Source organism: Pristiophorus japonicus, chromosome 2 (assembly GCF_044704955.1).
Source record: "Pristiophorus japonicus isolate sPriJap1 chromosome 2, sPriJap1.hap1, whole genome shotgun sequence".
In the NCBI taxonomy this organism is placed as follows: Eukaryota; Metazoa; Chordata; class Chondrichthyes; family Pristiophoridae; genus Pristiophorus; species Pristiophorus japonicus.
In genome coordinates this window covers 77,321,320-77,346,163 of record NC_091978.1, presented here as the reverse complement: position 1 = coordinate 77,346,163, position 24,844 = coordinate 77,321,320, and the positions used below count along the sequence as shown (strand labels likewise).

General features: G+C 45.8%; 1 protein-coding gene across 2 annotated transcripts in view; it reads left to right on the top strand.

Moving 5' to 3' along the window:
* Positions 1 to 24,844, top strand: part of dnai1.2 (dynein, axonemal, intermediate chain 1, paralog 2) — a 610,660-nt gene that overhangs the window by 274,925 nt on the left and 310,891 nt on the right. For both annotated transcript variants that reach the window (XM_070868013.1, XM_070868021.1), the window contains exon 12: positions 584 to 627. In XM_070868013.1, coding sequence (XP_070724114.1) covers positions 584 to 627 — 44 coding nt within the window. The remainder of the gene's footprint in view (positions 1 to 583; positions 628 to 24,844) is intronic.

Below are 24,844 nucleotides of genomic sequence, written 5' to 3'. Positions count from 1 at the left end.
GCTGACTGTCCCTGATTAATCCTTGCCTTTCTAAATGTAGACTTATCGTGTCCTTCAGGATTTGTTCCAATAATTTTCCCACCACTGAGGTTAGGCTGACAGGCCTGTAATTATTCGGTGTAATCCTTTCTCCCTTCTTAAACAAGGGTACTACATTAGCAGTCATCCAGTCCTCTGGCACCATGCCTGAATCCAAAGAGGATTGGAAAATGATGGTCAAAGCCTCTGCTATTTCCTCTCTTGCTTCGCTCAGCAGCATATTTTGAGTTTGAATGTGCTATGCTACACAGTGTTGTGATGCAAGTTCACATTCACGCAATTACATTTCCAATAAAAACCACCGTGTTATGGGGAAGCATAGAACAGATAATCTCCCACAGGAAGAAAAGGAAAACAGTTGGGGTAGTCATTTGGGCTGCTCTGTGAACTGCCTAGAGTTTGGCTAGGAACAGCATTTGCAGCGGCCAGATTGTCTCCAGTTCATCTCCTCAACTGGAATAGCTATTTAGCATCAGGCATAACAAGAGAAGAAAGAAAGTAAGATAATAATAAGTAATTTGTATATTCTGTTTGTAATTTTCAGGAATCCCAGATACAATGATCTTTTTGCAGTTGGACATGGCTCCTGTAAGTTGGAATTTAAAATTACTTGTTCATTATGCACATGTTATACAAATAATCTATCACATATAAATTTTAAAACCACTTACAAGAAGTTTTAATGAAGATATTTGCTACTATTCTAAACATTCACTATGCTTTAACTCAATGATTTGGAGTCCAATGCAGACAAGAGAAAGGAGACTAATTATTTCTACCTGGCCAAAGTTAGAAGTGACAATCAGCACTGGCTGAGTTTAGTCGACAATGGAGATGTGTCCACAGTACAAAATTAAGTTAACAATGCCAGTTTTCCTAAATTTTAACTGAGATGTATTGACAGGTAAATCATAAAATCATAGAATGATATTGCACAGAAGGAGGCCATTCAGCCCATCATGCCTGTACCGGCTCTTTGGAAGAACTATCCAATTATTACCACACCCCTACTCTTTGTTCATAGCCCTGCAAATGTTTCCCAAATTTATAAAATTCCTTTTTGAATTTTGCTATTGAATTTGCTTCCACCACCCTTTTAGACAGAGCATTCCAGATCATAACAACTCGATACATAATTTGTTTTTCCTCATGTGGTCTCCGGTTCTTTTACCTATTACCTTAAATCTGTGTCCTCGAGTTACCAACCCTTCTGCCACTAGTAACAGTTTCTCCTTACTTACTCAATCAAAACGCTTCATGATTTTGAACAACTCTATCAAATCTTTTCTTAACCTTAAATAATAAAAACAGTAAATGCTGGAAATCTCAGCAGGTCAGGCAGCATCTGTGGCGAGAGAAACACAGTTAAAATTTCATTCTTTGTCATAACTGACGAATGTTCGAAATGAACAGATTCTTAAGGAGCACTGAAAGGGGGAGGGGAGGAAAGAACAAAAAAGGTCTGTGATAGGGTGAAAGACAGGAGAGATTAAAGAGACAAAATGGATGATGGGCTGACTTGAGTGATAATGGCAGAAGTTAGAAAAAGGTTAGTCGAGATCGATTGTGCATGGCAGTATAATTACCAGCTGCCATGGGAAACAGAGAGAAACAAATTACGTAAGATCGGGAGGGGAGTTAAAAAAACAAGGAATGGGAGCCAAATATGGGCAGAGGTTATGGTCTGAAATTGTTGAACTCGATATTGAGTACAGAACGCTGTAAAGTGCCTAAACGAAAGATGAGGCGCTGCTCCTCGAGCTTGTGTTGAGCTTCATTGGAACAGTGTAGGAGGCTGAGGACAGAGATGCCGGAGTGGGAATGGAGTGGGGAATTAAAGTGACAGGCGACCGGAAGCTCAGGGTCACGCTTATGGAATGAACGGAGATGTTCTGCAAAGCAGTCACCCTATCTGTGTTTGGTCTCCCCAATGTAGAGGAGATCACATCGTGAGCAGCAAATAAAGTATACTAAATTGAAAGAAGGACAAGTAAATCACTATTTCACCTGAAAGGAGTATTTGGGGCCCTGGAGAGTGGGAAGGGAGGAGGTAAAAGGGCGGGTGTTGCATCTCCTGCGCTTGCATGGGAAGGTGCCGTGGGAAGGGGAGGGGGTGCTGGGGGTGACTGCAGAATGAACCAGCGTGTCGCGGAGGAAGTGGTCCCTTCGGATTGCTGAGAGGGGAGAGGAGTGGAAGATGTGCTGGGGCCCCAGCTGTTTACACTGTACATTAATGATTTAGACGAGGGGATTAAATGTAGTATCTCCAAATTTGCGGATGACACTAAGTTGGGTGGCAGTGTGAGCTGCGAGGAGGATGCTCTGAGGCTGCAGAGTGACTTGGATAGGTTAGGTGAGTGGGCAAATGCATGGCAGATGAAGTATAATGTGGATAAATGTGAGGTTATCCACTTTGGTGGTAAAAACAGAGAGACAGACTATTATCTGAATGGTGACAGATTAGGAAAAGGGGAGGTGCAACGAGACCTGGGTGTCATGGTACATCAGTCATTGAAGGTTGGCATGCAGGTACAGCAGGCGGTTAAGAAAGCAAATGGCATGTTGGCCTTCATAGCGAGGGGATTTGAGTACAGGAGCAGGGAGGTGTTGCTACAGTTGTACAGGGCCTTGGTGAGGCCACACCTGGAGTATTGTGTATAGTTTTGGTCTCCTAACCTGAGGAAGGACATTCTTGCTATTGAGGGAGTGCAGCGAAGGTTCACCAGACTGATTCCCGGGATGGCGGGACTGACCTATCAAGAAAGACTGGATCAACTGGGCTTGTATTCACTGGAGTTCAGAAGAATGAGAGGGGACCTCATAGAAACGTTTAAAATTCTGATGGGTTTAGACAGGTTAGATGCAGGAAGAATGTTCCCAATGTTGGGAAGTCCAGAACCAGGGTCACAGTCTAAGGATAAGGGTTAAGCCATTTAGGACCGAGATGAGGAGAAACTTCTTCACCCAGAGAGTGGTGAACCTGTGGAATTCTCTACCACAGAAAGTTGTTGAGGCCAATTCACTAAATATATTCAAAAAGGAGTTAGATGAAGTCCTTATTACTAGGGGGATCAAGGGGTATGGCGAGAAAGCAGGAATGGGGTACTGAAGTTGCATGTTCAGCCATGAACTCATTGAATGGCGGTGCAGGCTAGAAGGGCTGAATGGCCTACTCCGGTACCTATTTTCTATATTTCTATGTTTCTATGTGATTGGTGGTGGGATCACGCTGCAGGTGGCAGAAATGGCTGAGAATGATCCGTTCAATGTGGATGTCATGTATTCAACTATCATTGTAACCCATGTATAAGCTGACCTAAGTTGTACACCTTGTGAACATTGACCACAAGGGGCAAACTTGTGGGAGACACTCCTAACCTGGATGTTCAGGTATAAAAGAGGAAGCTCCACCCATCTTGATCACTTGAGGTCTTGGTGATAAAGGTAACTGGTCACAGAGTGACCTTCTCTCAAGTATGAGCCTCGTGTGCATTTTTACTGCATAGTAAGGATATATCAGTGGAGACTTGTGGTGTGAAGGGTGAGGACAAGGGGAACCCTGTCCTAGTTCTAAGAGGGGGGGGAAGGGTGAGAGCAGAGGTGCGTGAAATAGAACGGACAAGGTCGAGGGCCAAGGTAACCACGGCGGAGGGCAATCCTCGGTTGTGGAAAAAGGAAGACATTTCAGAGGCACCAGTGTGGAAGATGGCGTCGTCAGAGCAGATGCGACGGAGGCGGAGAAACTGGGAGAATGGAATGGAGTCCTTACAGGATGTGGGATGGGAGGAAATGTAGTCCAGGTAGCTGTGGGAGTCAGTGGGTTTATAATTAATGTTTGTTAATAGTCTGTCCCCAAAAATGGAGACAGAAATGGAGGAAGGGAAGAGTCGGAGATGGACTATGTGAAGGTGAGGGAAGGGTGGAAATTGGATCCAAAGTAAATGACATTTTCTAGTTCAGGACAAGAGCAGGAAACAACACCAATACAATCATCAATGTACTGGAAAAAGAGGTGAGGGAGGGGACCTGAGTAGGACTGGAACAAAGAATGTCCCACATATCCCACGAAAAGACAGGTGGTTCCCACAACAACACCTTTAATTTGGAGAATGTGAGTGGAATTAAAGGAGAAGTTGTTTAATATGAGAACAAGTTCAGCCAGGTGGAGAAGGCTGGTGGTGGATGGGGACTAGTTGGGCCTCTGCACGAGGAAGAAATGGAGTGCCCTCAGGCCATCCTGGTGGGGGATGGAAGCGTGGAGAGATGTGACATCCATAGTGAAAAGGAGACGGTTGATGCCAGGAAACTGGAAACTGTTAAAGTGACGGAGGGCGTCGGAAGAGTTGTGGATGTAAACATAGAACCATAGAAACATAGAAAATAGGTGCAGAAGTAGGCCATTCGGCCCTTTGAGCCTGCACCACCATTCAGTAGGATCATGGCTGATCATTCACCTCAGTACCCCTTTCCTGCTTTCTCTCCATACCCCTTAACCGCCAGGGCCATATCCAGTTCTCTCTTGAATATATCTAACAAACTGGCATCAATAACTCTCTGCAGTAGAGAATTCCACAGGTTAACAACTCTCTGAGTGAAGATGTTTTTCCTCATCTCGGACCTAAATGGCTTAACCCCGAATCCTTAGACTGTGACCTCTGGTTCTGGACTTCCCCAACATCGGGAACATTCTTTCTGCATCTAACCTGTCCAGTCCCGTCAGAATTTTATATGTTTCTATGAGATCCCCTCTCATTCTTCTAAGCTCCAGTGAATACAGGCCCAGTCGATCCAGTCTCTCCATCTATGTCAGTCCAACCATCCCAGGAATCAGTCTGGTGAACCTTCGCTGCACTCCCTCAATTACAAGAACGTCCTTCCTCAGATTAGGAGACCAAAACTGAACACAATATTCCAGTTGAGGCCTCACCAAGGCCCTGCACAACTGCTGTAAGATCTCCTGTTCCTATACTCAAATCCCCTAGCTATGAAGGCCAACATGCCATTTGCCTTCTTCACTGCCTGCTGTACCCACATGCCAACTTTCAATGACTGATGTACCATGACACCCAGGTCTCGTTGCACCTCCCCTTTTCCTAATCCTCTGCCATTCAGATAATATTCTGCCTTCATGTTTTTGCCACCAAAGTGGATAACCTCACATTTATCCATATTATACTGCATCTGCTATGCATTTGCCCACTCACCTAATCTATCCAAGTCACCCTGCAGCCTTTTAGCAACACAGCTCACCCAACTTAGTGTCATCTGCAAACTTGGAGATATTACACTCAATTCCTTCATCTAAATCATTGATGTATATTGTAAATAGCTGCGGTCCCAACACTGAGCCCTGCGGCACCCCACTAGTCACTGCCTGCCATTCTGAGAAGGACCCGTTTATCCCTACTCTCTGCTTCCTGTCTGCCAACCAGTTCTCTATCCACGTCAATACATTACCCCCAATACTATGTGCTTTAATTTTGCACACCGATCTCTTGTGTGGGACCACGTCAAAATCATTTGGAAAGTCCAAATACACCACATTCACTGGTTCTCCCTTGTCTACTCTACTAGTTACATCCTCAAAAAATTCTAGAAGATTTGTTATAGACCGGTTAGCCGAATATCAATAGTGGGGAAAATGTTGGAATCAATGATTAAAGATGAAATAGCAGCGCATTTGGAAAGTAGTGACAGGATCGGTCCAAGTCAGCATGGATTTATGAAAGGCAAATCATGCTTGACAAATTTTCTGGAATTTTTTGATGATGTCACTAGTAGAGTGGACAAGGGAGAACCAGTGGATGTGGTGTATTTGGACTTTCAAAAGGCTTTTGACAAGGTCCCACACAAGAGGTTGTTGTGCAAAATCAAAGCACATGGTATTGGGGGTAATATAATGATGTGGATAGAGAACTGGTTGGCGGAGAGTCGGGATAAACGGGTCCTTTTCAGAATAGCAGGCAGTGAGTAATGGGGTGCCGCAGGGCTCAGTGCTGGGACCCCAGCTATTTACAATATACATTAAGGATTTAGATGAAGGAATTGAGTGTAATATCTCCAAGTTTGCAGATGACACTAAGCTGGATGGTGGTGTGAGCTGTGAGAAGGACGCTAAGAGGCTGCAGGGTAACTTGGACAGGTTAGGTGAGTGGGCAAATGCATGGCAGATGCAGTCTAATGTGGATAAATGTGAGGTTATCTACTTTGGGGGCAAAAACACAAATGGCGCCAGATTAGGAAAAGGGGAGGTACAACGAGACCTGGTGTTATGGTACATCAGTCATTGAAAGTTGGTATGCAGGTGCAGCAGGCGGTGAAGAAGGCAAATGGCATGTTGGCCTTCTTAGCTAGCAGATTTGCGTATAGAAGCAGTGAGGTCTTACTGCAGTTGTACAGGGCCATGGTGAGGCCTCACCTGGAATATTGTGTTCAGTTTTGGTCTCCTAATCTGAGGAAGGACGTTCTTGCTATTGAGGGAGTGCAGCAAAGGTTCACCAGACTGATTCCCGGGATGGCAGGATTGACATATGAGGAGAGACTGGATCGACTGGGCCTGTATTCACTGGAGAGGGAATCTCATCGAAACATATACATTTCTGATGGGACTGGACAGGTTAGCTGCAGGAAGAATGTTCCCGATGTTGGGGAAGTCCAGAACCAGGGGACACAGTATAAGGATAAGGGATAAGCCATTTAGGACTGAGATGAGTAGAAACTTCTTCACTCAGAGAGTTGTTAACCTGTGGAATTCTCTACCACAGAGAGTTGTTGATGCCAGTTCATTGGATATATGTTGAAGAGGGAGTTAGATCTGGCCTTTACGGCCAAAGGGATCAAGGGGTATGGAGAGAAAGCAGGAAAGGGGTACTGAGGTGAATGATCAACTATGATCTTATTGAATGGTGGTGCAGGCTCGAAGGGCCAAATGGCCTACTCCTGCATCTATTTTCTATGTTTCTGTGTTTAACACTAGCCTTAATTTCCCTTGTTAGCCACGATTGAGCCACCTTCCCCGTTTTATTTTTACTCCAGACAGGGATGTACAATTGTTGAAGTTGAGCCATGTGATCTTTAAATGTTTGCCATTGCCTATCCACCGTCAACCCTTTAAGTATCATTCGCCAGTCTATTCTAGCTAATTCACGTCTCAAACCATCGAAGTTACCTTTCCTTTTCAGAACCTTAGTCTCTGAATTAACTGTGTCACTTTCCATCTTAATAAAGAATTCGATCATATTATGGTCACTCTTCCCCAAGGGGCCTCGCACAACAAGATTGCTAATTACACATCACCCAGTCTAAGATGGCCAGCCCTCTCGTTACTTCCTTGACATATTGGTCTAGAAAACCATCCCAAATACACTCCGGAAAATCCTCCTCCACCATGTTGCCACCAGTTTGGTTAGCCCAATCAATATGTAGATTAAAGTCACCTATGATAACTGCTGTACCTTCATGGAAAGATGCAACCCAGACAGCTCCTTTCTGGCCGGTATATGCGGGATGGAATCATCCGCATCTGGTCTCAGTGACCAGAAGTCCAATTCCCCTTTCAACATTAGTCCCACACCTTACTTCCCTCTGTTACTGACCATCACAGCATCCTCTTGGCCACAATGCTGAAATAAAAGCCATCACAAAGCAAATTTTCAAAAACAACCTTTTACATCTATCCATCCAATATGACATCATAAAACCAACTCATCACCCTTCAGCATTCCCTTAGTAACTGTCTTGTGTGTGCTTTTGCCTAACCTACTGATGTAACACAGTGCTATCCTAGTGGCTGCAGCATGGCTGATGGAAGGCTGCTGACTTTCAGTAGGGGACATTGCAAATGGCCTTGCAGGTTGACCTCATAAGCTGGTGGCTGGGAGTGTCAAATTGAGTGTCGCTGTTTCTTCTTCTTCACTCTCCTCTCCCTCTTCTTGGCCAACCACTAGCTGGGTGGGCTGCATTACTTAGATGTGCGAAATGAGGAAGGCACAAGGACGGAGTTGTGGTGATGGGAAGGCGGGAAAGCAAGAGGTGCATGCAAGAAGGAGGACAACATAAGAGAATACCAGAATCTTGTATACTTTCTGTCCCAACGCTGGCCAAGGACTCAGCCATACCACTGCCAAAAATGGCCTACACCATCTCCTCTAACGGGGTGAGCTGAGGCTAGGAAAGTGAGATGTGCCTTGTGATTGGTACAGCTTGTTGGTGGGTGAGTGATGGGGGTGGTAGTTATGCATTGACCAGTGTGTGAGGCTAGGGGTGCAGTTGGTAGGAGGCGACTTTTGAAGATGACCTTGACCACTGGTCTGAGGTCATGAAGCTTCTTTGGGCACTGGAGTCAAATGGTGGGGTTGACACTGCTGACAGTGACGGCCCCACTGTGTGGTCCCACATTGTTCTTTCTGGAGGCCCTTAGGCCCCTGTGGATAGAGGACCTCTCTTGCAGAATTGACCCCCTGCACAAAGCTGGAGTGATGTGTGCGAGACCCTGGGTGCCCTTTCCCTGGCTTGCTGAGCCATTTGAGTTAGTGCTGAAGCACTTTGCCTCTTTTTTGAGGTTCAGCTTTCAGTGCTGAAGATTCCTATTTTGGACTTCTTTTTAATATTAATTCTTTTTAATATGGCAGTAAGGGCTGAACACTGCATTTTTCCATTTAATTTTAATTTTTATTACTTCAGAAGCATTTCACTTTTAATGCATTGCCTTTTTAATTTCTCACAATGCATTGCGAACTCTATAGCCTCGCTTCAAGAGGCTGCTCCTGGACGGGAACTTTGACTCCCATGCCTGCACTAATACCATCAGCAGAGCGTTGCATGGTAAGTTAGCGCTGGATTAAAAATCTTTAGCCCCTAGCTCAAATTTTTCTCTGATAGCGCTTCGTCCATTTACAGTGGCCTTTAACCCGAGTTGCCGTTAACACTGGCATTTCTCGTGGCGGCCATGACATTTTCCCCCAATATGTTATACAGCGCTGATATTCTGCTTGATCTGCTCTGCTAGTGGAAGTCTGGTGGACTGGGTCATGAATGTGCCCAACTGAGGAGGATCAGATTCCATCCCAAGTAACAGGAATGCGGTAATTTGCATACTCTGAACAGGCGCATTGTGACAGTAAGGATGCATCAGTGGCGTCCTCCCCGACCCCCCAAAAAAAGTCAGACCAGCGCCATACCACTCCAGTGGAAAAGAGGCCTGATATTTTTCAATGCACTCACCCCGATCACTCACCTACCAACAATCTCTACCAAACACAACTCATACCTCATGTAAAAGTTGGATAGCCGATGGTGAAGGATAGAATAATCAAGTCTAGTCCTCAGTTTCTTTATTTTACGCCCGATATCTGTTGCATAACGATACTTTTGATAAAAGTTGTGAACTGTTGAAGAAATACCAGGGGGTGATCTGAAATATTGCCTTAATTCACTAAACCTTATTGCTTGTAGAGAATCTAGTGAAGTGAGTAGAACAAAATAAATCTGAAGTCAGACACACCATTTGTTCTCTGGCATTGTGGGGATTCTAGCTGATGTCAGAAGGGAATAAGGCAGCCAGAAAGCTGGAGTATATATAATAATTGTCAACCAGGCATCTCTAGTGAAAAGACTAATGAGCAATTTTGTACATGATGACAGCTTGATGCCAGGGTTTTGACCCATTGAAATGTAAGTAGTGTTTAAAGCTTTCTCTCTGCTGGTAGTGAAGTCTTCTTAACCACTTTCCATCAGACTCATGTTATGGAAAAGTTTTTTGTTCAAAACAGTCCTGTTAAAAGTGCATGAATTGCTTCACTTTATAATTTGCTATTTAGAAATGATGTGTGAAATTGATGGCCAGATAGGTTGACGAAACATAGGTTGACGAAACATAGGCCTCAAATTTCTTCCGAAGTACCACCCATTTTGTGGTAGATTTGGGACAGTAAATCGGGTAAAATGTGTTCTTAGAGACTATTGCCTTAAATTCGGCACAAAAAATGTGCACCTGAATTATCCTCCTAAAAAAGTGCCAGTTCCCTTTAAGGTCCACTGGGAGCCTGATCTGCCTCAAGTAATTTGAAACACAGAAATCTCCAGTGCAGAAGGAGGCCACCTCGGCCCATCGCATTCGCGTCAACTGACAAAGAGCCACATGGCCCTTGGCCAGCAGCCCTGAAGATTACATATAAACCTATGAACAATGGACAATGGCGGACAGGTAAAGAGCATCCGGCCCAACAAGTCCGCCCCACATAAACGCGATACCCTATGTATCGCAACATTTTGCACTCCACCCCACCTGGAGCCATGCGATCTCCTGCGAGAGGCAAAAAAACAGATAAAAACCAGGCCAATTGGGAAAAAAAAAATCTGGGAAAATTCCTCTCCAATCCATTCAGGCGATCGAAACTAGTCCAGGAGATCACTCTGGCCATATTAGATTCCCTGAAGTACTTACCATCGTGTCTGCGCCAATCAACAAGAGGTTATCCAGTCTATTCCTGCTTACCAGCTCCAGGTCCGTAACCCTGCAGGTTACGGCACTTCAAGTGCACATCCAAGCACCCCTTAAATGTGGCAAGGGTTTCTGCCTCCACCACCCTTCCAGACAGCGTGTTCCAGACCCCAACAACCCTCTGCTTGAAGAAGCTTCCCCTCAAATCCCCTCTGAACCTTCCACCAACCACCCTAAACCTATGCCCCCTTATAATTGACTCCTCCATCAAGGGAAATTGGCCCTTGGTATCCACTATGTCCAGGCCCCTCAAAATTGAGTCAGGGAAGGTAGCTAACCCCTCCAAGCCATTTCCCAATCTATCCCAATTACTATATTGGTAGTAGGTGCTGCAGAAAGGTATCTCTGAGGTGAATACTACTTGAGGAAGTCATTTTATGTGTTGCTATTGAAGATTGGTATTACTTTGATTGTTGTACTTCAGTCAGGAAATTTGCTGTTAGTTTTACTCTCTACAGCAGAAGAAGGGACTATATTGGCTTCCCGAGCATGCATCTGGCTTTGCCAGGATAGCAGGCATCCTGATGATGCAGGGCGCCATTGACTGCATCCACATGGCTTTGCGGGCACCGCATAACAATCCTGACGTCTTCCATTACTGCAAAGGCTACCGCTCACTTAATGTGCAGTTGGTGTGTGCCCACACGCAGCGAATCCTTAATGTCAATGCTCGCTATCCTGGCAGAAGCCACAATGCCTTCATCCTGCGCCAGACCAGTGTGCCAGCACTCTTTCAGCCACCACATCAAGCTCGCGGTTGGCTGCTTGGAGACAAGGGCTATCCACCCTCCACAACCCCAATACTCATATGCAACACTCAAATAATGAGAGCCATGCTGCCACCTGGAACATCATCGAGCAAACCATCGGCCTACTGAAGTAACGGTTCCACTGCCTTGACCACTTGGGAGGAGCCCTCTGGTACTCACCAGAGGGAGTGTCCTATTTCGTGATGGTCTGCTGCATGCTCCCAAGATGGCCATCATGAGGGTGCAGCCCATGCCAGCAGGGATTGCTGGACCACCTCAGAAGAATGAGGAGGACAAGGAATAGGAGGAGGAGGAACAGGAGAGAGGGCGGAGGCAGCGAGACAGTCGACCTTTTGGACAGGCTGTCTGTGATCAGCTCATCAGACTCCGATTCACATGAATGGAACCCCAGATCCCTGTAGCTCACCACATCTGTGTCATACAATCCCTGTCTCACGCCATATCACAGCATCCTCCTGGGTGCAGAGGTGAAATAAGAGAGACCACTAAATATTCCAAACACACTTAATAAGTGTATCTGTAAAAATATCAAATTCTAATAACTGATGATCCTTGTGCCTTCCATAGTTGAATAACTATCATTGTATGCAAGGTGTGAGATGTGGGTGTGAGTGTTGCTAGGTAGAGATTGTTGGTGGGTGAGTGGGGGTGTGGTACATTGAGCTGTGTGTGAAGCTGTGGTATAGATGATATGTAGCAGTTGCTGAAACCTTCGCTCACCCTGACAGCCCGTGTGAGGTTGTTAAATGTCTTCCTACTCTGGGTGTGGGTCGTGAGGAGCACAATGCTGCTGTGATGTGGTGTGCCACCTCCTTCCACATAATCTGGCAGACTTGTGGTGAGGGCCTCTTGCCAGTTGACAGATACAGGACTGTCCACCTTCTCTCCACAGTTAAAACCAATGCCTCCAAATCTTTATCGGAAAACCTCTGGGCTTGCTCCCTGGGGCGGTGATCTGCTATCAGGATTTGTAATTAAGTGCTACTTCTCCTTGTCCTTTTTATGGTTGTTGAGGCAGCAGCACACCCAAGAATGCTGAGATTGAGGTGCTGCAGTATCAATGAACATCCCCTTTAAGGAGTGAAAAAAGCCTGTGGCAATCACTACTTGCATTTAGACTACCCCTGATATTGGTCCAGCTTTTCAGTGCAACACCAATGAGCTTGAGTTTTTAGACAAGTATCATGACTGCAATCTTTTTAATGAGGAGTGAGGACGAATTTCGCGTGCATCCTAGTCAATTTTCAGGTGTAACTACTGAACTATTTTTAGACTAAACACTGCCTTAGCTATACTGAATTTCTAACCTGTTTAGGTGAGAGCTCCTGGCATGCCTGGATATTTGCATGGATTTACACTCTGTGATGTCCAATTGGCTGAATTTATCCACACGTTACAGGGGGCTAGGGCGACGGTAGGAAACCCGGAAGTTTGGATTTCCCCGCACACTGTGGAGTTTAACTGCACAGCGTGCATGCGACATGTAGAGTGGTTTCCTCACTCAAACGTCAGCCTAATTGACAGGTCCAATGTCCCGGGGGAGGGTCCAATTCCTAACCCCAGAGGAGGGGTACGATCCCCAGTCCCCAATCCTCAGAGGGGAATGTGATCGATCCCAGGTAGCACGATTTCTGACCCCGGTGGGTGCAGGCTGATGGTAGGGGAGCTTGGCGGGCCGGCAGAAAGCGCTTCTGTTCCTCCCGGCCCACAAGGATTGCACCTCGAGGCTGAGGCCACTTTATTGCAGCCACTGGAAATCCCAAGCCCCGGGACCCCAGCCGCCTGCAGTAAAGTTTGCAGTTACAGTAGTGGCTTCAGGCCTCATTATAATATGTAAACTGCCAACCCGCCATCCCACCTGAGTGAAAGATGAAAGTTGGTGGGTTGGGGTTGGGTTTTACATTTGCACAACTTTCACTTCCCACCACTCCTCCAACTCACCCATTCTTACCTCTGAAAATTCTGGCCATTGAGACGACCACGAATGGGAAGTTTTGCGCTTCACTCTGAAATCAGGTTAGACACTGACTCCAGACTTACACTGCCAGTTCAACAACCAACACTAAACTGTCAGTGAAAGTGCGCTCATGGCTTATCTGAAACCAAGTATACGTTTGACCATAGAACTATAGAATGATACAGCACAAAAGGAGGCCATTTTGTCCATCATATCTGTGCCAGCTCTTTAGTAGAGCTATCCAAGTAATCCCACTTCTCAGCTCTCTCCCCATATCCCTGTAATTTATTTTCCCTTCAAGCATTTATGCAATTCTGTTTTGAATCTTACTATTGAATCTGCTTCCATCACCCTTTAAGGCAGTGCATTCCAGATCATAACACTGTGTAAAAAAAAATGTTTCCTCATGTCGCCTCTTTTTTTGCGAATCACCTTAAATCTGTATCCTCTGGTTATCATAGAAACATAGAAACATAGAAACATAGAAAATAGGTGCAGGAGTAGGCCATTCGGCCCTTCTAGCCTGCACCGCCATTCAATGAGTTCATGGCTGAACATTCAACTTCAGTACCCCATTCCTGCTTTCTCGCCATACCCCTTGATCCCCCTAGTAGTAAGGACCTCATCTAACTCCTTTTTGAATATATTTAGTGAATTGGCCTCAACAACTTTCTGTGGTAGAGAATTCCACAGGTTCACCACTCTCTGGGTGAAGAAGTTCCTCCGCATCTCGGTCCTAAATGGCTTACCCCTTATCCTTAGACTGTGACCTCTGGTTCTGGACTTCCCCAACATTGGGAACATTCTTCCTGCATCTAACCTGTCTAACCCCGTCAGAATTTTAAACGTTTCTATGAGGTCCCCTCTCATTCTTCTGAACTCCAGTGAATACAAGCCCAGTTGATCCAGTCTTTCTTGATAGGTCAGTCCCGCCATCCCGGGAATCAGTCTGGTGAACCTTCGCTGCACTCCCTCAATAGCAAGAATGTCCTTCCTCAGGTTAGGAGACCAAAACTGTACACAATACTCCAGGTGTGGCCTCACCAATGCCCTGTACAACTGTAGCAACACCTCCCTGCCCCTGTACTCAAATCCCCTTGCTATGAAGGCCAACATGCCATTTGCTTTCTTAACCGCCTGCTGCACCTGCATGCCAACCTTCAATGACTGATGTACCATGACACCCACTGCCTACTGCCCTACTGCCACTGGAAACAATTTCTCTTTATTTACTCTTTCAAAACCATTCACGATTTTGAACACCTCTATCAAATCTCCTCTTAACCTTCTCTGCTCTAAGGAGAACAACTCCAGCTTCTCCAGTCTCACTACGTAATAGTGTTAGCTATGGTTCAGTGGATAGCACACTCGCCTCTGGGTCAGAAGGTTGTGGGTTCAAGACCCACTCCAGGAACTTGAACACATAAATATAGACCTGACACTCCAGAGGGAGTGCTGCACTGTTGGAGGTGCTGTCATTAAACCGAGGAAACATTTAAATGGCACTATTTCGAAGAAGAGCAGGGGAGTTATCCCCAGTGTCCCGGCCAATATTTATCCCTCAATCAACATAACAAAAAACACAGATTATCTGGTCATTATCACATTGCTGTTTGTGGGAGTTTGCTGTGCGCAAAGTTGGCTGCCATGTTTCCCACATTACAACAGTGACAACACTCGAAAAAAGTACTTCATTGGCTGTAAAGCGCTTTCAGATGTCCAGTGGTCGTGAAAGGTGCTATATAAATGCAAGTCTTTCTTTAAGTCCCTCCTACCATTCCAGTAAATCTCTTCTGCACCCTCTCTGATGCCTTGATATTCTTCCTGAAGTGTGTTGCCCAATATAGAACACAATACTCCTGCTGAGGGCTAACCAGTGTTTTGTAAAAGATTAGCATAACATCCTTGCTTTTGTACTCTATTCCTCTATTAATAAAGCCAAGGATTCTATATGCTTTTTAACAGCCTTCTCAACTTGTCCTTCCACATTCAAAGATTTGTGTACGTGCTTTTCCAGATCTCTGTTCCTGCTCCCCGACCTCCCTAAAATTGTACCATTTCATTCTTTTTGCCTCTTTTCATTCTTCCTAATAAAGTGTATCACATCTGCCATGTGTCTGCCCATTTCACCAGTTTGTCTATGTCCTCCTGAAGTCTGTTACTATTTGCCTTATTGTTACTGCATTTCTGAGTTTTATATCCTCTGCAAACTTTGAAATTATGCCTTTTATACCCAAGTCCAGGCCATTAATATCAATCAAAAAGAGCAATGGTCCTAATACCAACTCCTGGGAAATACCACTTTATACTTCTCTTTAGTCTAAAAACAACTTTCAACCAGTAGTACTGTAAGATTACAGTTTTAAAGTAAATAACTAACATAACAAAATATCTATAAAATTCTAACAAATTAATAGGAGGCATCATTAAATTTATGATGCTGAAATGTCTAAAATTGGAAATTCATTCAACAATATTAATACGGCAATGTTACACATTAAACATTGTGCTAGACTAGATTTTCCTCTAATAGTAAGCACGGAGGGTATTACCATTTGTTTGACAGCTATTGGTAAGAATCAAAAAGTAAGCTATTTGTTTCCTCTGGTGATTATAAAGCTCCTTTATGAAATAAGTTTGGGTAGGCTCAATCAGTTTGTGAGCATGTGGCCCAAAGGACAAAAATAGTCCTAATTCTGGTAAATGGCAATCTCACTCAAGAGAGGACACATTAAGCGGTTTGGGTCCTGCAGCTGTGGCACTTTGTTGGGGCAGAGTAAAGGGAACGTGACTCAGCATCTGACTATGTTAAGCCTAACCTGAGACTTCTTGATCCTGACATTGAATAGAATCATAGAATCATGGAAATTTACAGCACGGAAGGAGGCCATTTCAGTCCATTGTGTTCGCGCCGGCCAACAAAGAGCTATCTAGCCTAATCCGACTTTCCAGCTCTTGGTCCATAGCCCAGTAGATTACGGCACTTCAACTGCACATCCAAGTACTTTTAAAATGTGGTGAGGGTTTCTGCCTTTACCACTCTTTCAGGCAGTGAGTTCCAAACCCCCACCGCCCTCTGGGTGAAGAATTTTCCCCTCAAATCCCCTCTAAACCATCTACCAATTACTCTAAATCTATGCTCCCTGGTTGATGAACCCTCTGCTAAGGGAAATAGGTCCGTCCTATCCACTCTATCTAGGCGGCTCATAATTTTATACACCTCAATAAGGTTTCCCCTCAGCCTCCTCTGTTCCAAAGAAAATAAACCCAGCCTATCCAATCTTTCCTCATAGCTAAAATTCTCCAGCCCAGGCAACATTTAAGACAGAAATAGACAGTTTCTTAAACTAAGGGGATAAGGGGTTATGGGGAACGGGCAGGGAAGTGGAGTTGAGTCCATGATCAGATCAGGAATGATCTTATTGAATGGCGAAGCAGGCTCGAGGGACTGTATGGCCTACTCCTGTTCCTATTTCTTATGTTTAACATCCTTGTAAACCTCCTCTGTACCCTCTTTAGTGCAATCACATCTTTCCTGTAATGTGGTGACCAAAACTGCACTGAACGCAGTACTCCAGCTGTGGCCTAACTAGTGTTTTTACAGATCAAGCATAATCTCCCTGCACATGTATTCTATGCCTCAGCTAATAAAGGCAAGTATTCCGTATGTCTTGTTAACCACCTTATCTACCTGGCCTGCTACCTTCAGGGATCAGTGGACATGCACTCCAGGGTCCATTTGTTCCTCTACCCTTCTCAGTGTCGTACCATTTAATGTGTATTCCCTTGCTTTGTTAGCCCTCCCCAAATGCATTTTCTGCCCACCTGACCAGTTCATTGATAACTTCTTGCAGTCTACAGCTTTCTTCTTCATTATCAACCACATAACCGATTTTAGTATCATCTTCAAACTTCTTAATCGTAGCCCCTACATTCAAGTCTAAATCATTGATATATACCACAGAAAGCAAGGGACCTAGTACTGAGCCCTGCAGAACCCCACTGGAAACAGCCTTCTAGTCACAAAAACATCTATCAACCATTACCTTTTGCTTCCTGCCTCTGAGCCAATTTTGGATTCAACTGGCAACTTTGCCCTGGATCCCATGGACTTTTACTTTCATGACCAGTGTGCCATATGGGACCTTATCTAAAGCCTTGCTAAAATCCATATGCACTACATCAAACGCATTACCCTTATCGACCCCCCTTGTTACCTCCTCAAAAAATTCAATCACGTTAGTCAGACGCGACCTTCCCTTAACAAATCCATGCTGACCGTCGTTCATTAATCCGTATCTTTCGAAATTAAGATTTATCCTGTCCCTCAGAATTTTTTCAAATAATTTTCCCACCACCAAGGTTAGGCTGACTGACCTGTAATTATTCGTTCTATCCATTTCTCCCTTTTTAAACCAAGGTACCACGATAGCTGTCTTCCGGCACCACATCAGTAGCCAGAGAGGTTTGGAAAATAATGGTTAGACTCTCTGCTATTTCCTCTTTTGCTTCTCTTAACAGCCCGTGATACATTTCACCCAGGCCTGGGGATTTATCCTCTTTGAAAGCTACTAAACCTCTTAATAGTTCCTCTCTCACTATGTTTATTTTATCTAATATTTCACACACCTCCCTGATTGCAATGTCTGCATCGGCCCGCTCTTTTGTGAAAACAGATGCAAAGTATTCATTAAGAACCATATCCACGTCTTCCGCCTCCACACACAGATTACCTTTATTGTCTCTAATAGGCCCCACTCTTTCTTTAGTTATCTTCTTGCTCTTAATGTATTTATGAAACATCTTTGGGTTTTCCTTAATTTTATTGCTAACATTTTTACATGCTCTCTTTTTGCTTTCCTAATTTCACCCCTGCACTTTATATACTCCTCTAGAGTTTCTGCAGTATTGAGCCCTCAGTCTCTGTCATAAGCCTCCCTTTTTTTCTTTATCTTATCCTGTATGTTCGTTGACACCCAGGGGGCTCTAGATTTATTGGTCCCACCCTTTTTCGTTAAGGGAACATACTTGCTCTGAACTCTCCTATCTCCTCCTTGAATGCCTCCCACTGCTCTGACACTGATTTACCTTCAAGTAACTGTTTCCAGTCCACGATGGCTAAATCACCTCTCAGCTTTCCCCAATTGAGAACTTTTATTCCAGGTCCTTTTTGTATAACGACCCTAAATCTAATTGAATTATGATCACGAGCACCAAAATGCTCTCTCACTCATGCACCTTCCACCTGCCCAGCCTCATTCCCTAAAACTAAGGCCTGAACCGCCCCATTCCTTGTTGGTCTTGATACATAATGGCTAAAAATGTTCTCCTGAATGCATTTTAGGAATTCCGCACCCTCCGTACCTTTCGGTTTATCCCAGTTAATATTAGGGTAGTTGAAATCCCCTACTATTACTGCCCTATAGTTTTTGCACTCCTCAGAAATGTACCTACATATTTGCTCTTCTATCTCCTTCTGACTGTTTGGGGGTCTATAGTACGCTCCCAGCAATGTGATTGCCCCTTTTTTGTTCTTTAATTTGACGCATATGGCCTCATTTGATGATCCTTCCACCGTATCATCCCTCATCACAACTGTAATTGTTCCTTTAATTAATACTGCGACCCCCCCGCTCCTTTTTGTAATACAGCAGAGGAGGACAAAGAGTTTAATTGGAGGGGGAAATAGAGTATGAAAGGAAGCTTGCTGGGAACATAAAAACTGACTGTAAAAGCTTCTATAGATATGTGAAAAGAAAAAGATTAGTGAAAACAAACGTAGGTCCCTTGCAGTCAGATTCAGGTGAATTTATAATGGGGAACAAAGAAATGGTGGACCAGTTAAACAAGTACTTTGGTTCTGTCTTCACGAAGGCAGACACAAATAACCTTCCGGAAATACTAGGGAACCGAGGGTCTAGTGAGAAGGAGGAACTGGAGGAAATCCTTATTAGGCAGGGAATGGTGTTAGGGAAATTGATGGGATTGAAGGCCGATAAATCCCCGGGGCCTGATAGTCTGCATCCCAGAGTACTTAAGGAAGAAGCCCAAGAAATAGTGGATGCATTGGTGATCATTTTCCAACAGTCTATCGGCTCTAGATCGGTTCCTATGGACTGGAGGGTAGCTAATGTAACACCACTTTTTAAGAAAGGAGGGAGAGAGAAAACGGGTAATTATAGACCGGTTAGCCTGACATCAGTAGTGGGGAAAATGTTGGAATCAATTATTAAAGATGAAATAGCTGCACATTTGGAAAGCAGTGACGGGATCGGCCCAAGTCAGCATGGATTTATGAAAGGGAAACCCTGCTTGACAAATCTTCTGGAATTTTTTGAGGATGTAGCTGGTAGAGTGGCCAAGGGAGAACCAGTGGATGTGGTGTATTTGGACTTTCAAAAGGCTTTTGACAAGGTCCCGTACAAGAGATTGGTGTGCAAAATTAAAGCATATGTTATTGGGGGTAATGTACTGATGTGGATAGAGAACTGGTTAGCAGACAGGAAGCAAAGAATCGGGATAAACGTGTCCTTTTCAGGATGGCAGGCAGTGACTAGTGGGGTACCGCAGGGCTCAGTGCTGGAACCCCAGCTCTTTACAATATACATTAATGATTTGGATGAGGGAATTGAGTGTAATATCTCCAAGTTTGCAGATAACACTAAGCTGGGTGGCAGTGTGAGCTGTGAGGAAGGTGCTAAAAGGCTGCAGGGTGACTTTGCAGTATAATGTGGATAAATGTGAGGTTATCTACTTTGGGGGCAAAAGCACGAAGGCAGAATATTATCTGAATGGCGGCAGATTAGGAAAAGGGGAGGTTCAGCGAGACCTGGATGTCATGGTACATCAGTATTGAAAATTGGCATGCAGGTTCAGCAGGCGGTGAAGAAGGCAAATGGTATGTTGGCCTCCATAGCTAGGGGATTTGAGTATAGGAGCAGGGAGGTCTTACTGCAGTTGTACAGGGCCTTAGTGAGGCCTCACCTGAAATATTGTGTTCAGTTTTGGTCTCCTAATCTGAGGAAGGATGTTCTTGCTTTTGAGGGAGTGCAGTGAAGGTTCACCAGACTGATTCCCAGGAGGCAGGACTGACATATGAGGAGAGACTGGATCGACTGGGCCTGTATTCATTGGAGTTTAGAAGGATGAGAGGGGATCTCATAGAAACATATAAAATGCTGACGGAACTGGACAGGTTAGATGCAAGAAGAATGTTCCCGATGTTGGGGAAGTCCAGAACCAGGGGACGTAGTCTAAGGATAAGGGGTAAGCCATTTAGGACTGAGATGAGAAGAAAATTCTTCACTCAGAGAGTTGTTAACCTGTGGAATTCCCTACCGCAGAGAGTTGTTGATGCCAGCTCATTGGATATATTCAAGGGGGAGTTAGATATGGCCCTTATGGCTAAAGGGATCAAGGGGTATGGAGAGAAAGCAGGAAAGGGGTACTGAGGTGAATGATCAGCCATGATCTTATTTAATGGTCGGGCCTGCACCTATTTTCTATGTTTCTATGTTTTTTACCCCCTCTCTATCCTGTCTGAAAAACCTGTAACCAGGAATGTTGAGCTGCCATACCTGCCCTTCTTTCAGCTATGTCTCAGTAAGAGCTATAATCATCATCATAGGCAGTCCCTCGGAATTGAGGAAGACTTGCTTCCACTTTTAAAATTAGTTCTTAAGTGTCTGAACAGTCCAATACGAGAACCACAGTCCATGTCTCAGGTGGGACAGATTTGGCGCATGCTATTTTCGCTACCTGCGCTTGATTTCTGCATGCTCTCGGCGATGAGACTCGAGGTGCTCAGCATCCTCCCGGATGCACTTCCTCCACTTAGGGCGGTCTTTACCCACAGGTGTCAGTGGGGATGTTGCACTTTATCAGGGAGGCTTTGGGGGTGTCCTCGTAACGTTTCCTCTGCCCACCTTTGACTCGCTTGCCATGAAGGAGTTCCGAGTAGAGCGCTTGCTTTGGAAGTCTCGTGTCTGGCATGCGAACCATGTGGCCTGCCTAGCGAAGCTGATCAAGTGTGGTCAGTGCTTCAACGCTGGGGATGTTGGCTTGGTCGAGGATGCTAATGTTGGTGCGTCTGTCCTCCCAGGGGATTTTAGGATCTTGCGGAGACATCGTTGGTGGTATTTCTCCAGTGACTTGAGGTGTCTACTGTATATGGTCCATGTCTCTGAGCCGTACAGGAGGGCGGATATTACTACAGCCCTGTAGACCATGAGCTTGGTGGCAGTTTTGAGGGCCTGGTCTTCAAACACTCTTTTCCTCAGGCGGCCGAAGGCTGCACTGGCGCACTGGAGCTGGTGTTGAATATCCTTGTCAATGTCTGCTCTTGTTGTTAAGAGGCTCTTGAGGTTTGGGAAGTGGTGCACATTGTCCAGGGCCGCGCCATGGATCTTGATGACTGGGGGGCAGTGCTGTGTGGCGAGGACAGGCTGGTGGAGGACGTTTGTCTTATGGATGTTTAGCATATGGCCCATGCTTTCGTACGCCTCAGTAAATCATAGTCATTCATAGGCAGTCCCTCGGAATCGAGGAGGACTTGCTTCCACTCCCAAAAGTGAGTTCTTTGATGGCATAACAGTCCGATACGAGAGCCACAGACCCTGTTACAGGTGGGACAGGCATTTGTCGAGGGAAAGGGTCGGTGGGGCTGGTTTGCCGTACGCTCCTTCCGCTGCCTGCGCTTGGCCTCTTCATGCTCTCGAAGAGCTCAACGCCCTCCCGGATGTACTTTCTCCACCTCGGATGGTCTTCGGCCAGGGTCTCCCAGGTGTAGTGGTGAATTCGCACTTTATCTGGGAGGCTTTGAGGGTGTCCTTATAATGTTTCCGTTGTCCTCCTTCGGCTCATTTACCACGAAGGAGCTCTGCATAAAGCATTTGCTTAGGGAGTCCCGTATCTGGCATGCGAACTATGTGGCCTGCCCAGCGAAGCTGATCGAGTGTGATCAGTGCTTCAATACTGGGGATGCTGACCTGGTCGAGGACACTGATGTTGGTGCGCCTGTCCTCCCAGGGGATTTGCAGGATCTTGCGGAGACATCGTTGGTGATATATCTCCAGCGATTTGAGGTGCCTTCTACACATCGTCCATGCCTCAGATCCATACAGGAGGGCGGGTATTACTACAGACCTGTAGACCATGAGCTTGGTGGTAGATTTGAGGGCATGGTCTTCAAACACTCTTTTCCTCAGACGGCCGAAGGCTGCACTGGCCCACTGGAGGCGATGCTGAATCTCTGCATCAATGTCTGCCTTTGTTGATAAGAGGCTCCCAAGATATGGGAAATTGTCCACGTTGTCCAGGGCCGCGCCGTGGATCTTGATGATTGGAGGGCAGTGCTGTGCGGCGGTGACAGGCTGGTGGAGGACCTTTGTCTTACGGATGTTAAGCGTAAGGCCCATGCTTTCATATGCCTCAGTGAATACATTGACTATATCCTGGAGTTTAGCCTCTGAATGTGCACAAACACAGGCGTCGTCCGCATACTGCAGCTCAACGACAGAGGTTGGGGTGATCTTGGACCTGGCCTGGAGGCAATGTAGGTTAAACAGCTTCCCACTGGTTCTGTAGTTTAGTTCCACTCCAGCGGGGAGCTTTTTGATTGTGAGGTGGAGCATGGCGGCGAGGAAGATTGAGAAGAGGGTTGGAGCGATGACGCAGCCCTGTTTGACCCCGGTCCAGTCGTGGATTGGGTCTGTAATGGATCCGTTGGTAATGATCACGGCCTGCATGTCATCGTGGAACAGGCGAAGGATGTTGATGAACTTTTGGGGGCATCCGAAACGGAGGAAGACGCTCCATAGACCCTCGCGGTTGACAGTGTCAAAGGCCTTTGTAAGGTCGAAAAAGGCCATCTTTAAGGGCTGGTGCTGTTCCCTGCATTTTTCCTGCAGCTGTCGCGCTGCAGAAATCATGTCTGTTGTGCCCCGTAGGGGTCGAAATCCGCACACTGACTTCGGTAGGAGCTCCTCAGCCACAGGGAGAAGACGATTGAAGAGGACTCTAGCAGTGTCTTTCCCAGTGGCTGATAACAGGGAGATTCCTCTGTAGTTGCCACAGTCCCCTTTTTTAAAGATGGTCACGATCACTATAATATCATACTCCCAAGTGTCTATCTGCTCTCAGCTCATCTGCTTTATTCCCTATACTCATTGTATTTGAAGTATATACTATTTAGCACTGTCAAACTTCCTTGTTGTCTATTTTCTAACCCTTATTTCCTCTGTCGTCCAAATTCACTTTCAACATTTTTGCTTTGCAATTCCAGCTTTGCTTCTCTCCCTACTAAATCTATTATCATGTTCCCATCCCACCTGCTAAGCTAATTTAAACCCTCCCCAAAAGCACTAGCAACACCCCTCCCACACCCGCAAGAATATTGGTCCCAGCTCTGTTGCGGTGCAACCCGTCCGGCTTGTACAGGCCCCACCTCCCCCAGAAACGGTCGCAGCCTCAGGTATCTAAAGCCCTCCCTCTGCACCATCCTTCTAGCCATGCATTTATCTGCTCTATCCTCCTATTTCTGTACGCATTATCATATGGTTCCCTAAAATTTGCCTGCATCCCTCATTCTACTTATGTCATTGGTACCGATATGGACCATGACCTCTGGCTGTTCACCCTCTCCCCCCAGAATGCCCTACAGCCGCTCGGTGACATCCTTGACCCTATCATCAGGGAGACAACATACCATCCTGGAATCATGTCTGCAGCCGCAGAAATGCCTGTCTGCTCCCCTAACTATCAAATCCCCTACCACTATTGCTCTTGCACTCTTCCTCCCTCCCCCCCGACCCCGTGCAGCTGAGCCACCCGTGCTGCCGTGGACTTGGCTCTGGCTGTACTCCCCAGAGGAACAATCCCCCCACCAGTACTCAAAACCGAATACAGGTTGGAGAATGAGATGCACTCAGGAGACTCCTCTTCTGCCTGGTGGTCACCGACTTCCTCTATGCCTGCACACTCTTACTCTGAGGCGTGGCCGCCTCTAGAAACATGCTATCCATGAAATTCTCAGCCTCGCGGATGCACCGCATTGACTCCAGCCACCGCTCAAGTTCCGAAACCCGGAGCTCAAGTTGCTGTAGCTGGTAACATTTCCTGCACATGCGGTCGTCCAGGCTATGCGAAGTGTCCAGGACTTCCCACATGACACAGGATGTGCACTCCATGGGACTGAGCTGCCCTGCCATGCCTCTAATTATTTCACATTGAATTAAACTATAAACTATTTGACTATGAAATAAACTTAAAACTAGAAGACAAAAACACTCACCGGTTACTCACCAATCAGCTGTTTCCCTTGAACCGACATCGCTCTGCCGTCACACTTTCGATTTTTGCCTCTGTTGAGTTGCTCCCACTCCTAGCTAGCTCCTTTTATTTCTACCGCCGCTGCTTCTCTGGTCCCACTCTCGGCGCTGGTTTCGAGCCTCGGGCGCTGCTCCTTTTATCCTCGCCACCACTGCTTCTCTGGTCCTGCTCTCGCCACTAGTGACACCTGAAGGTGTTCTGAACGTGTTCCATTCCCAGGCAAAAAACATCCCTCACTTTGATGAGCAA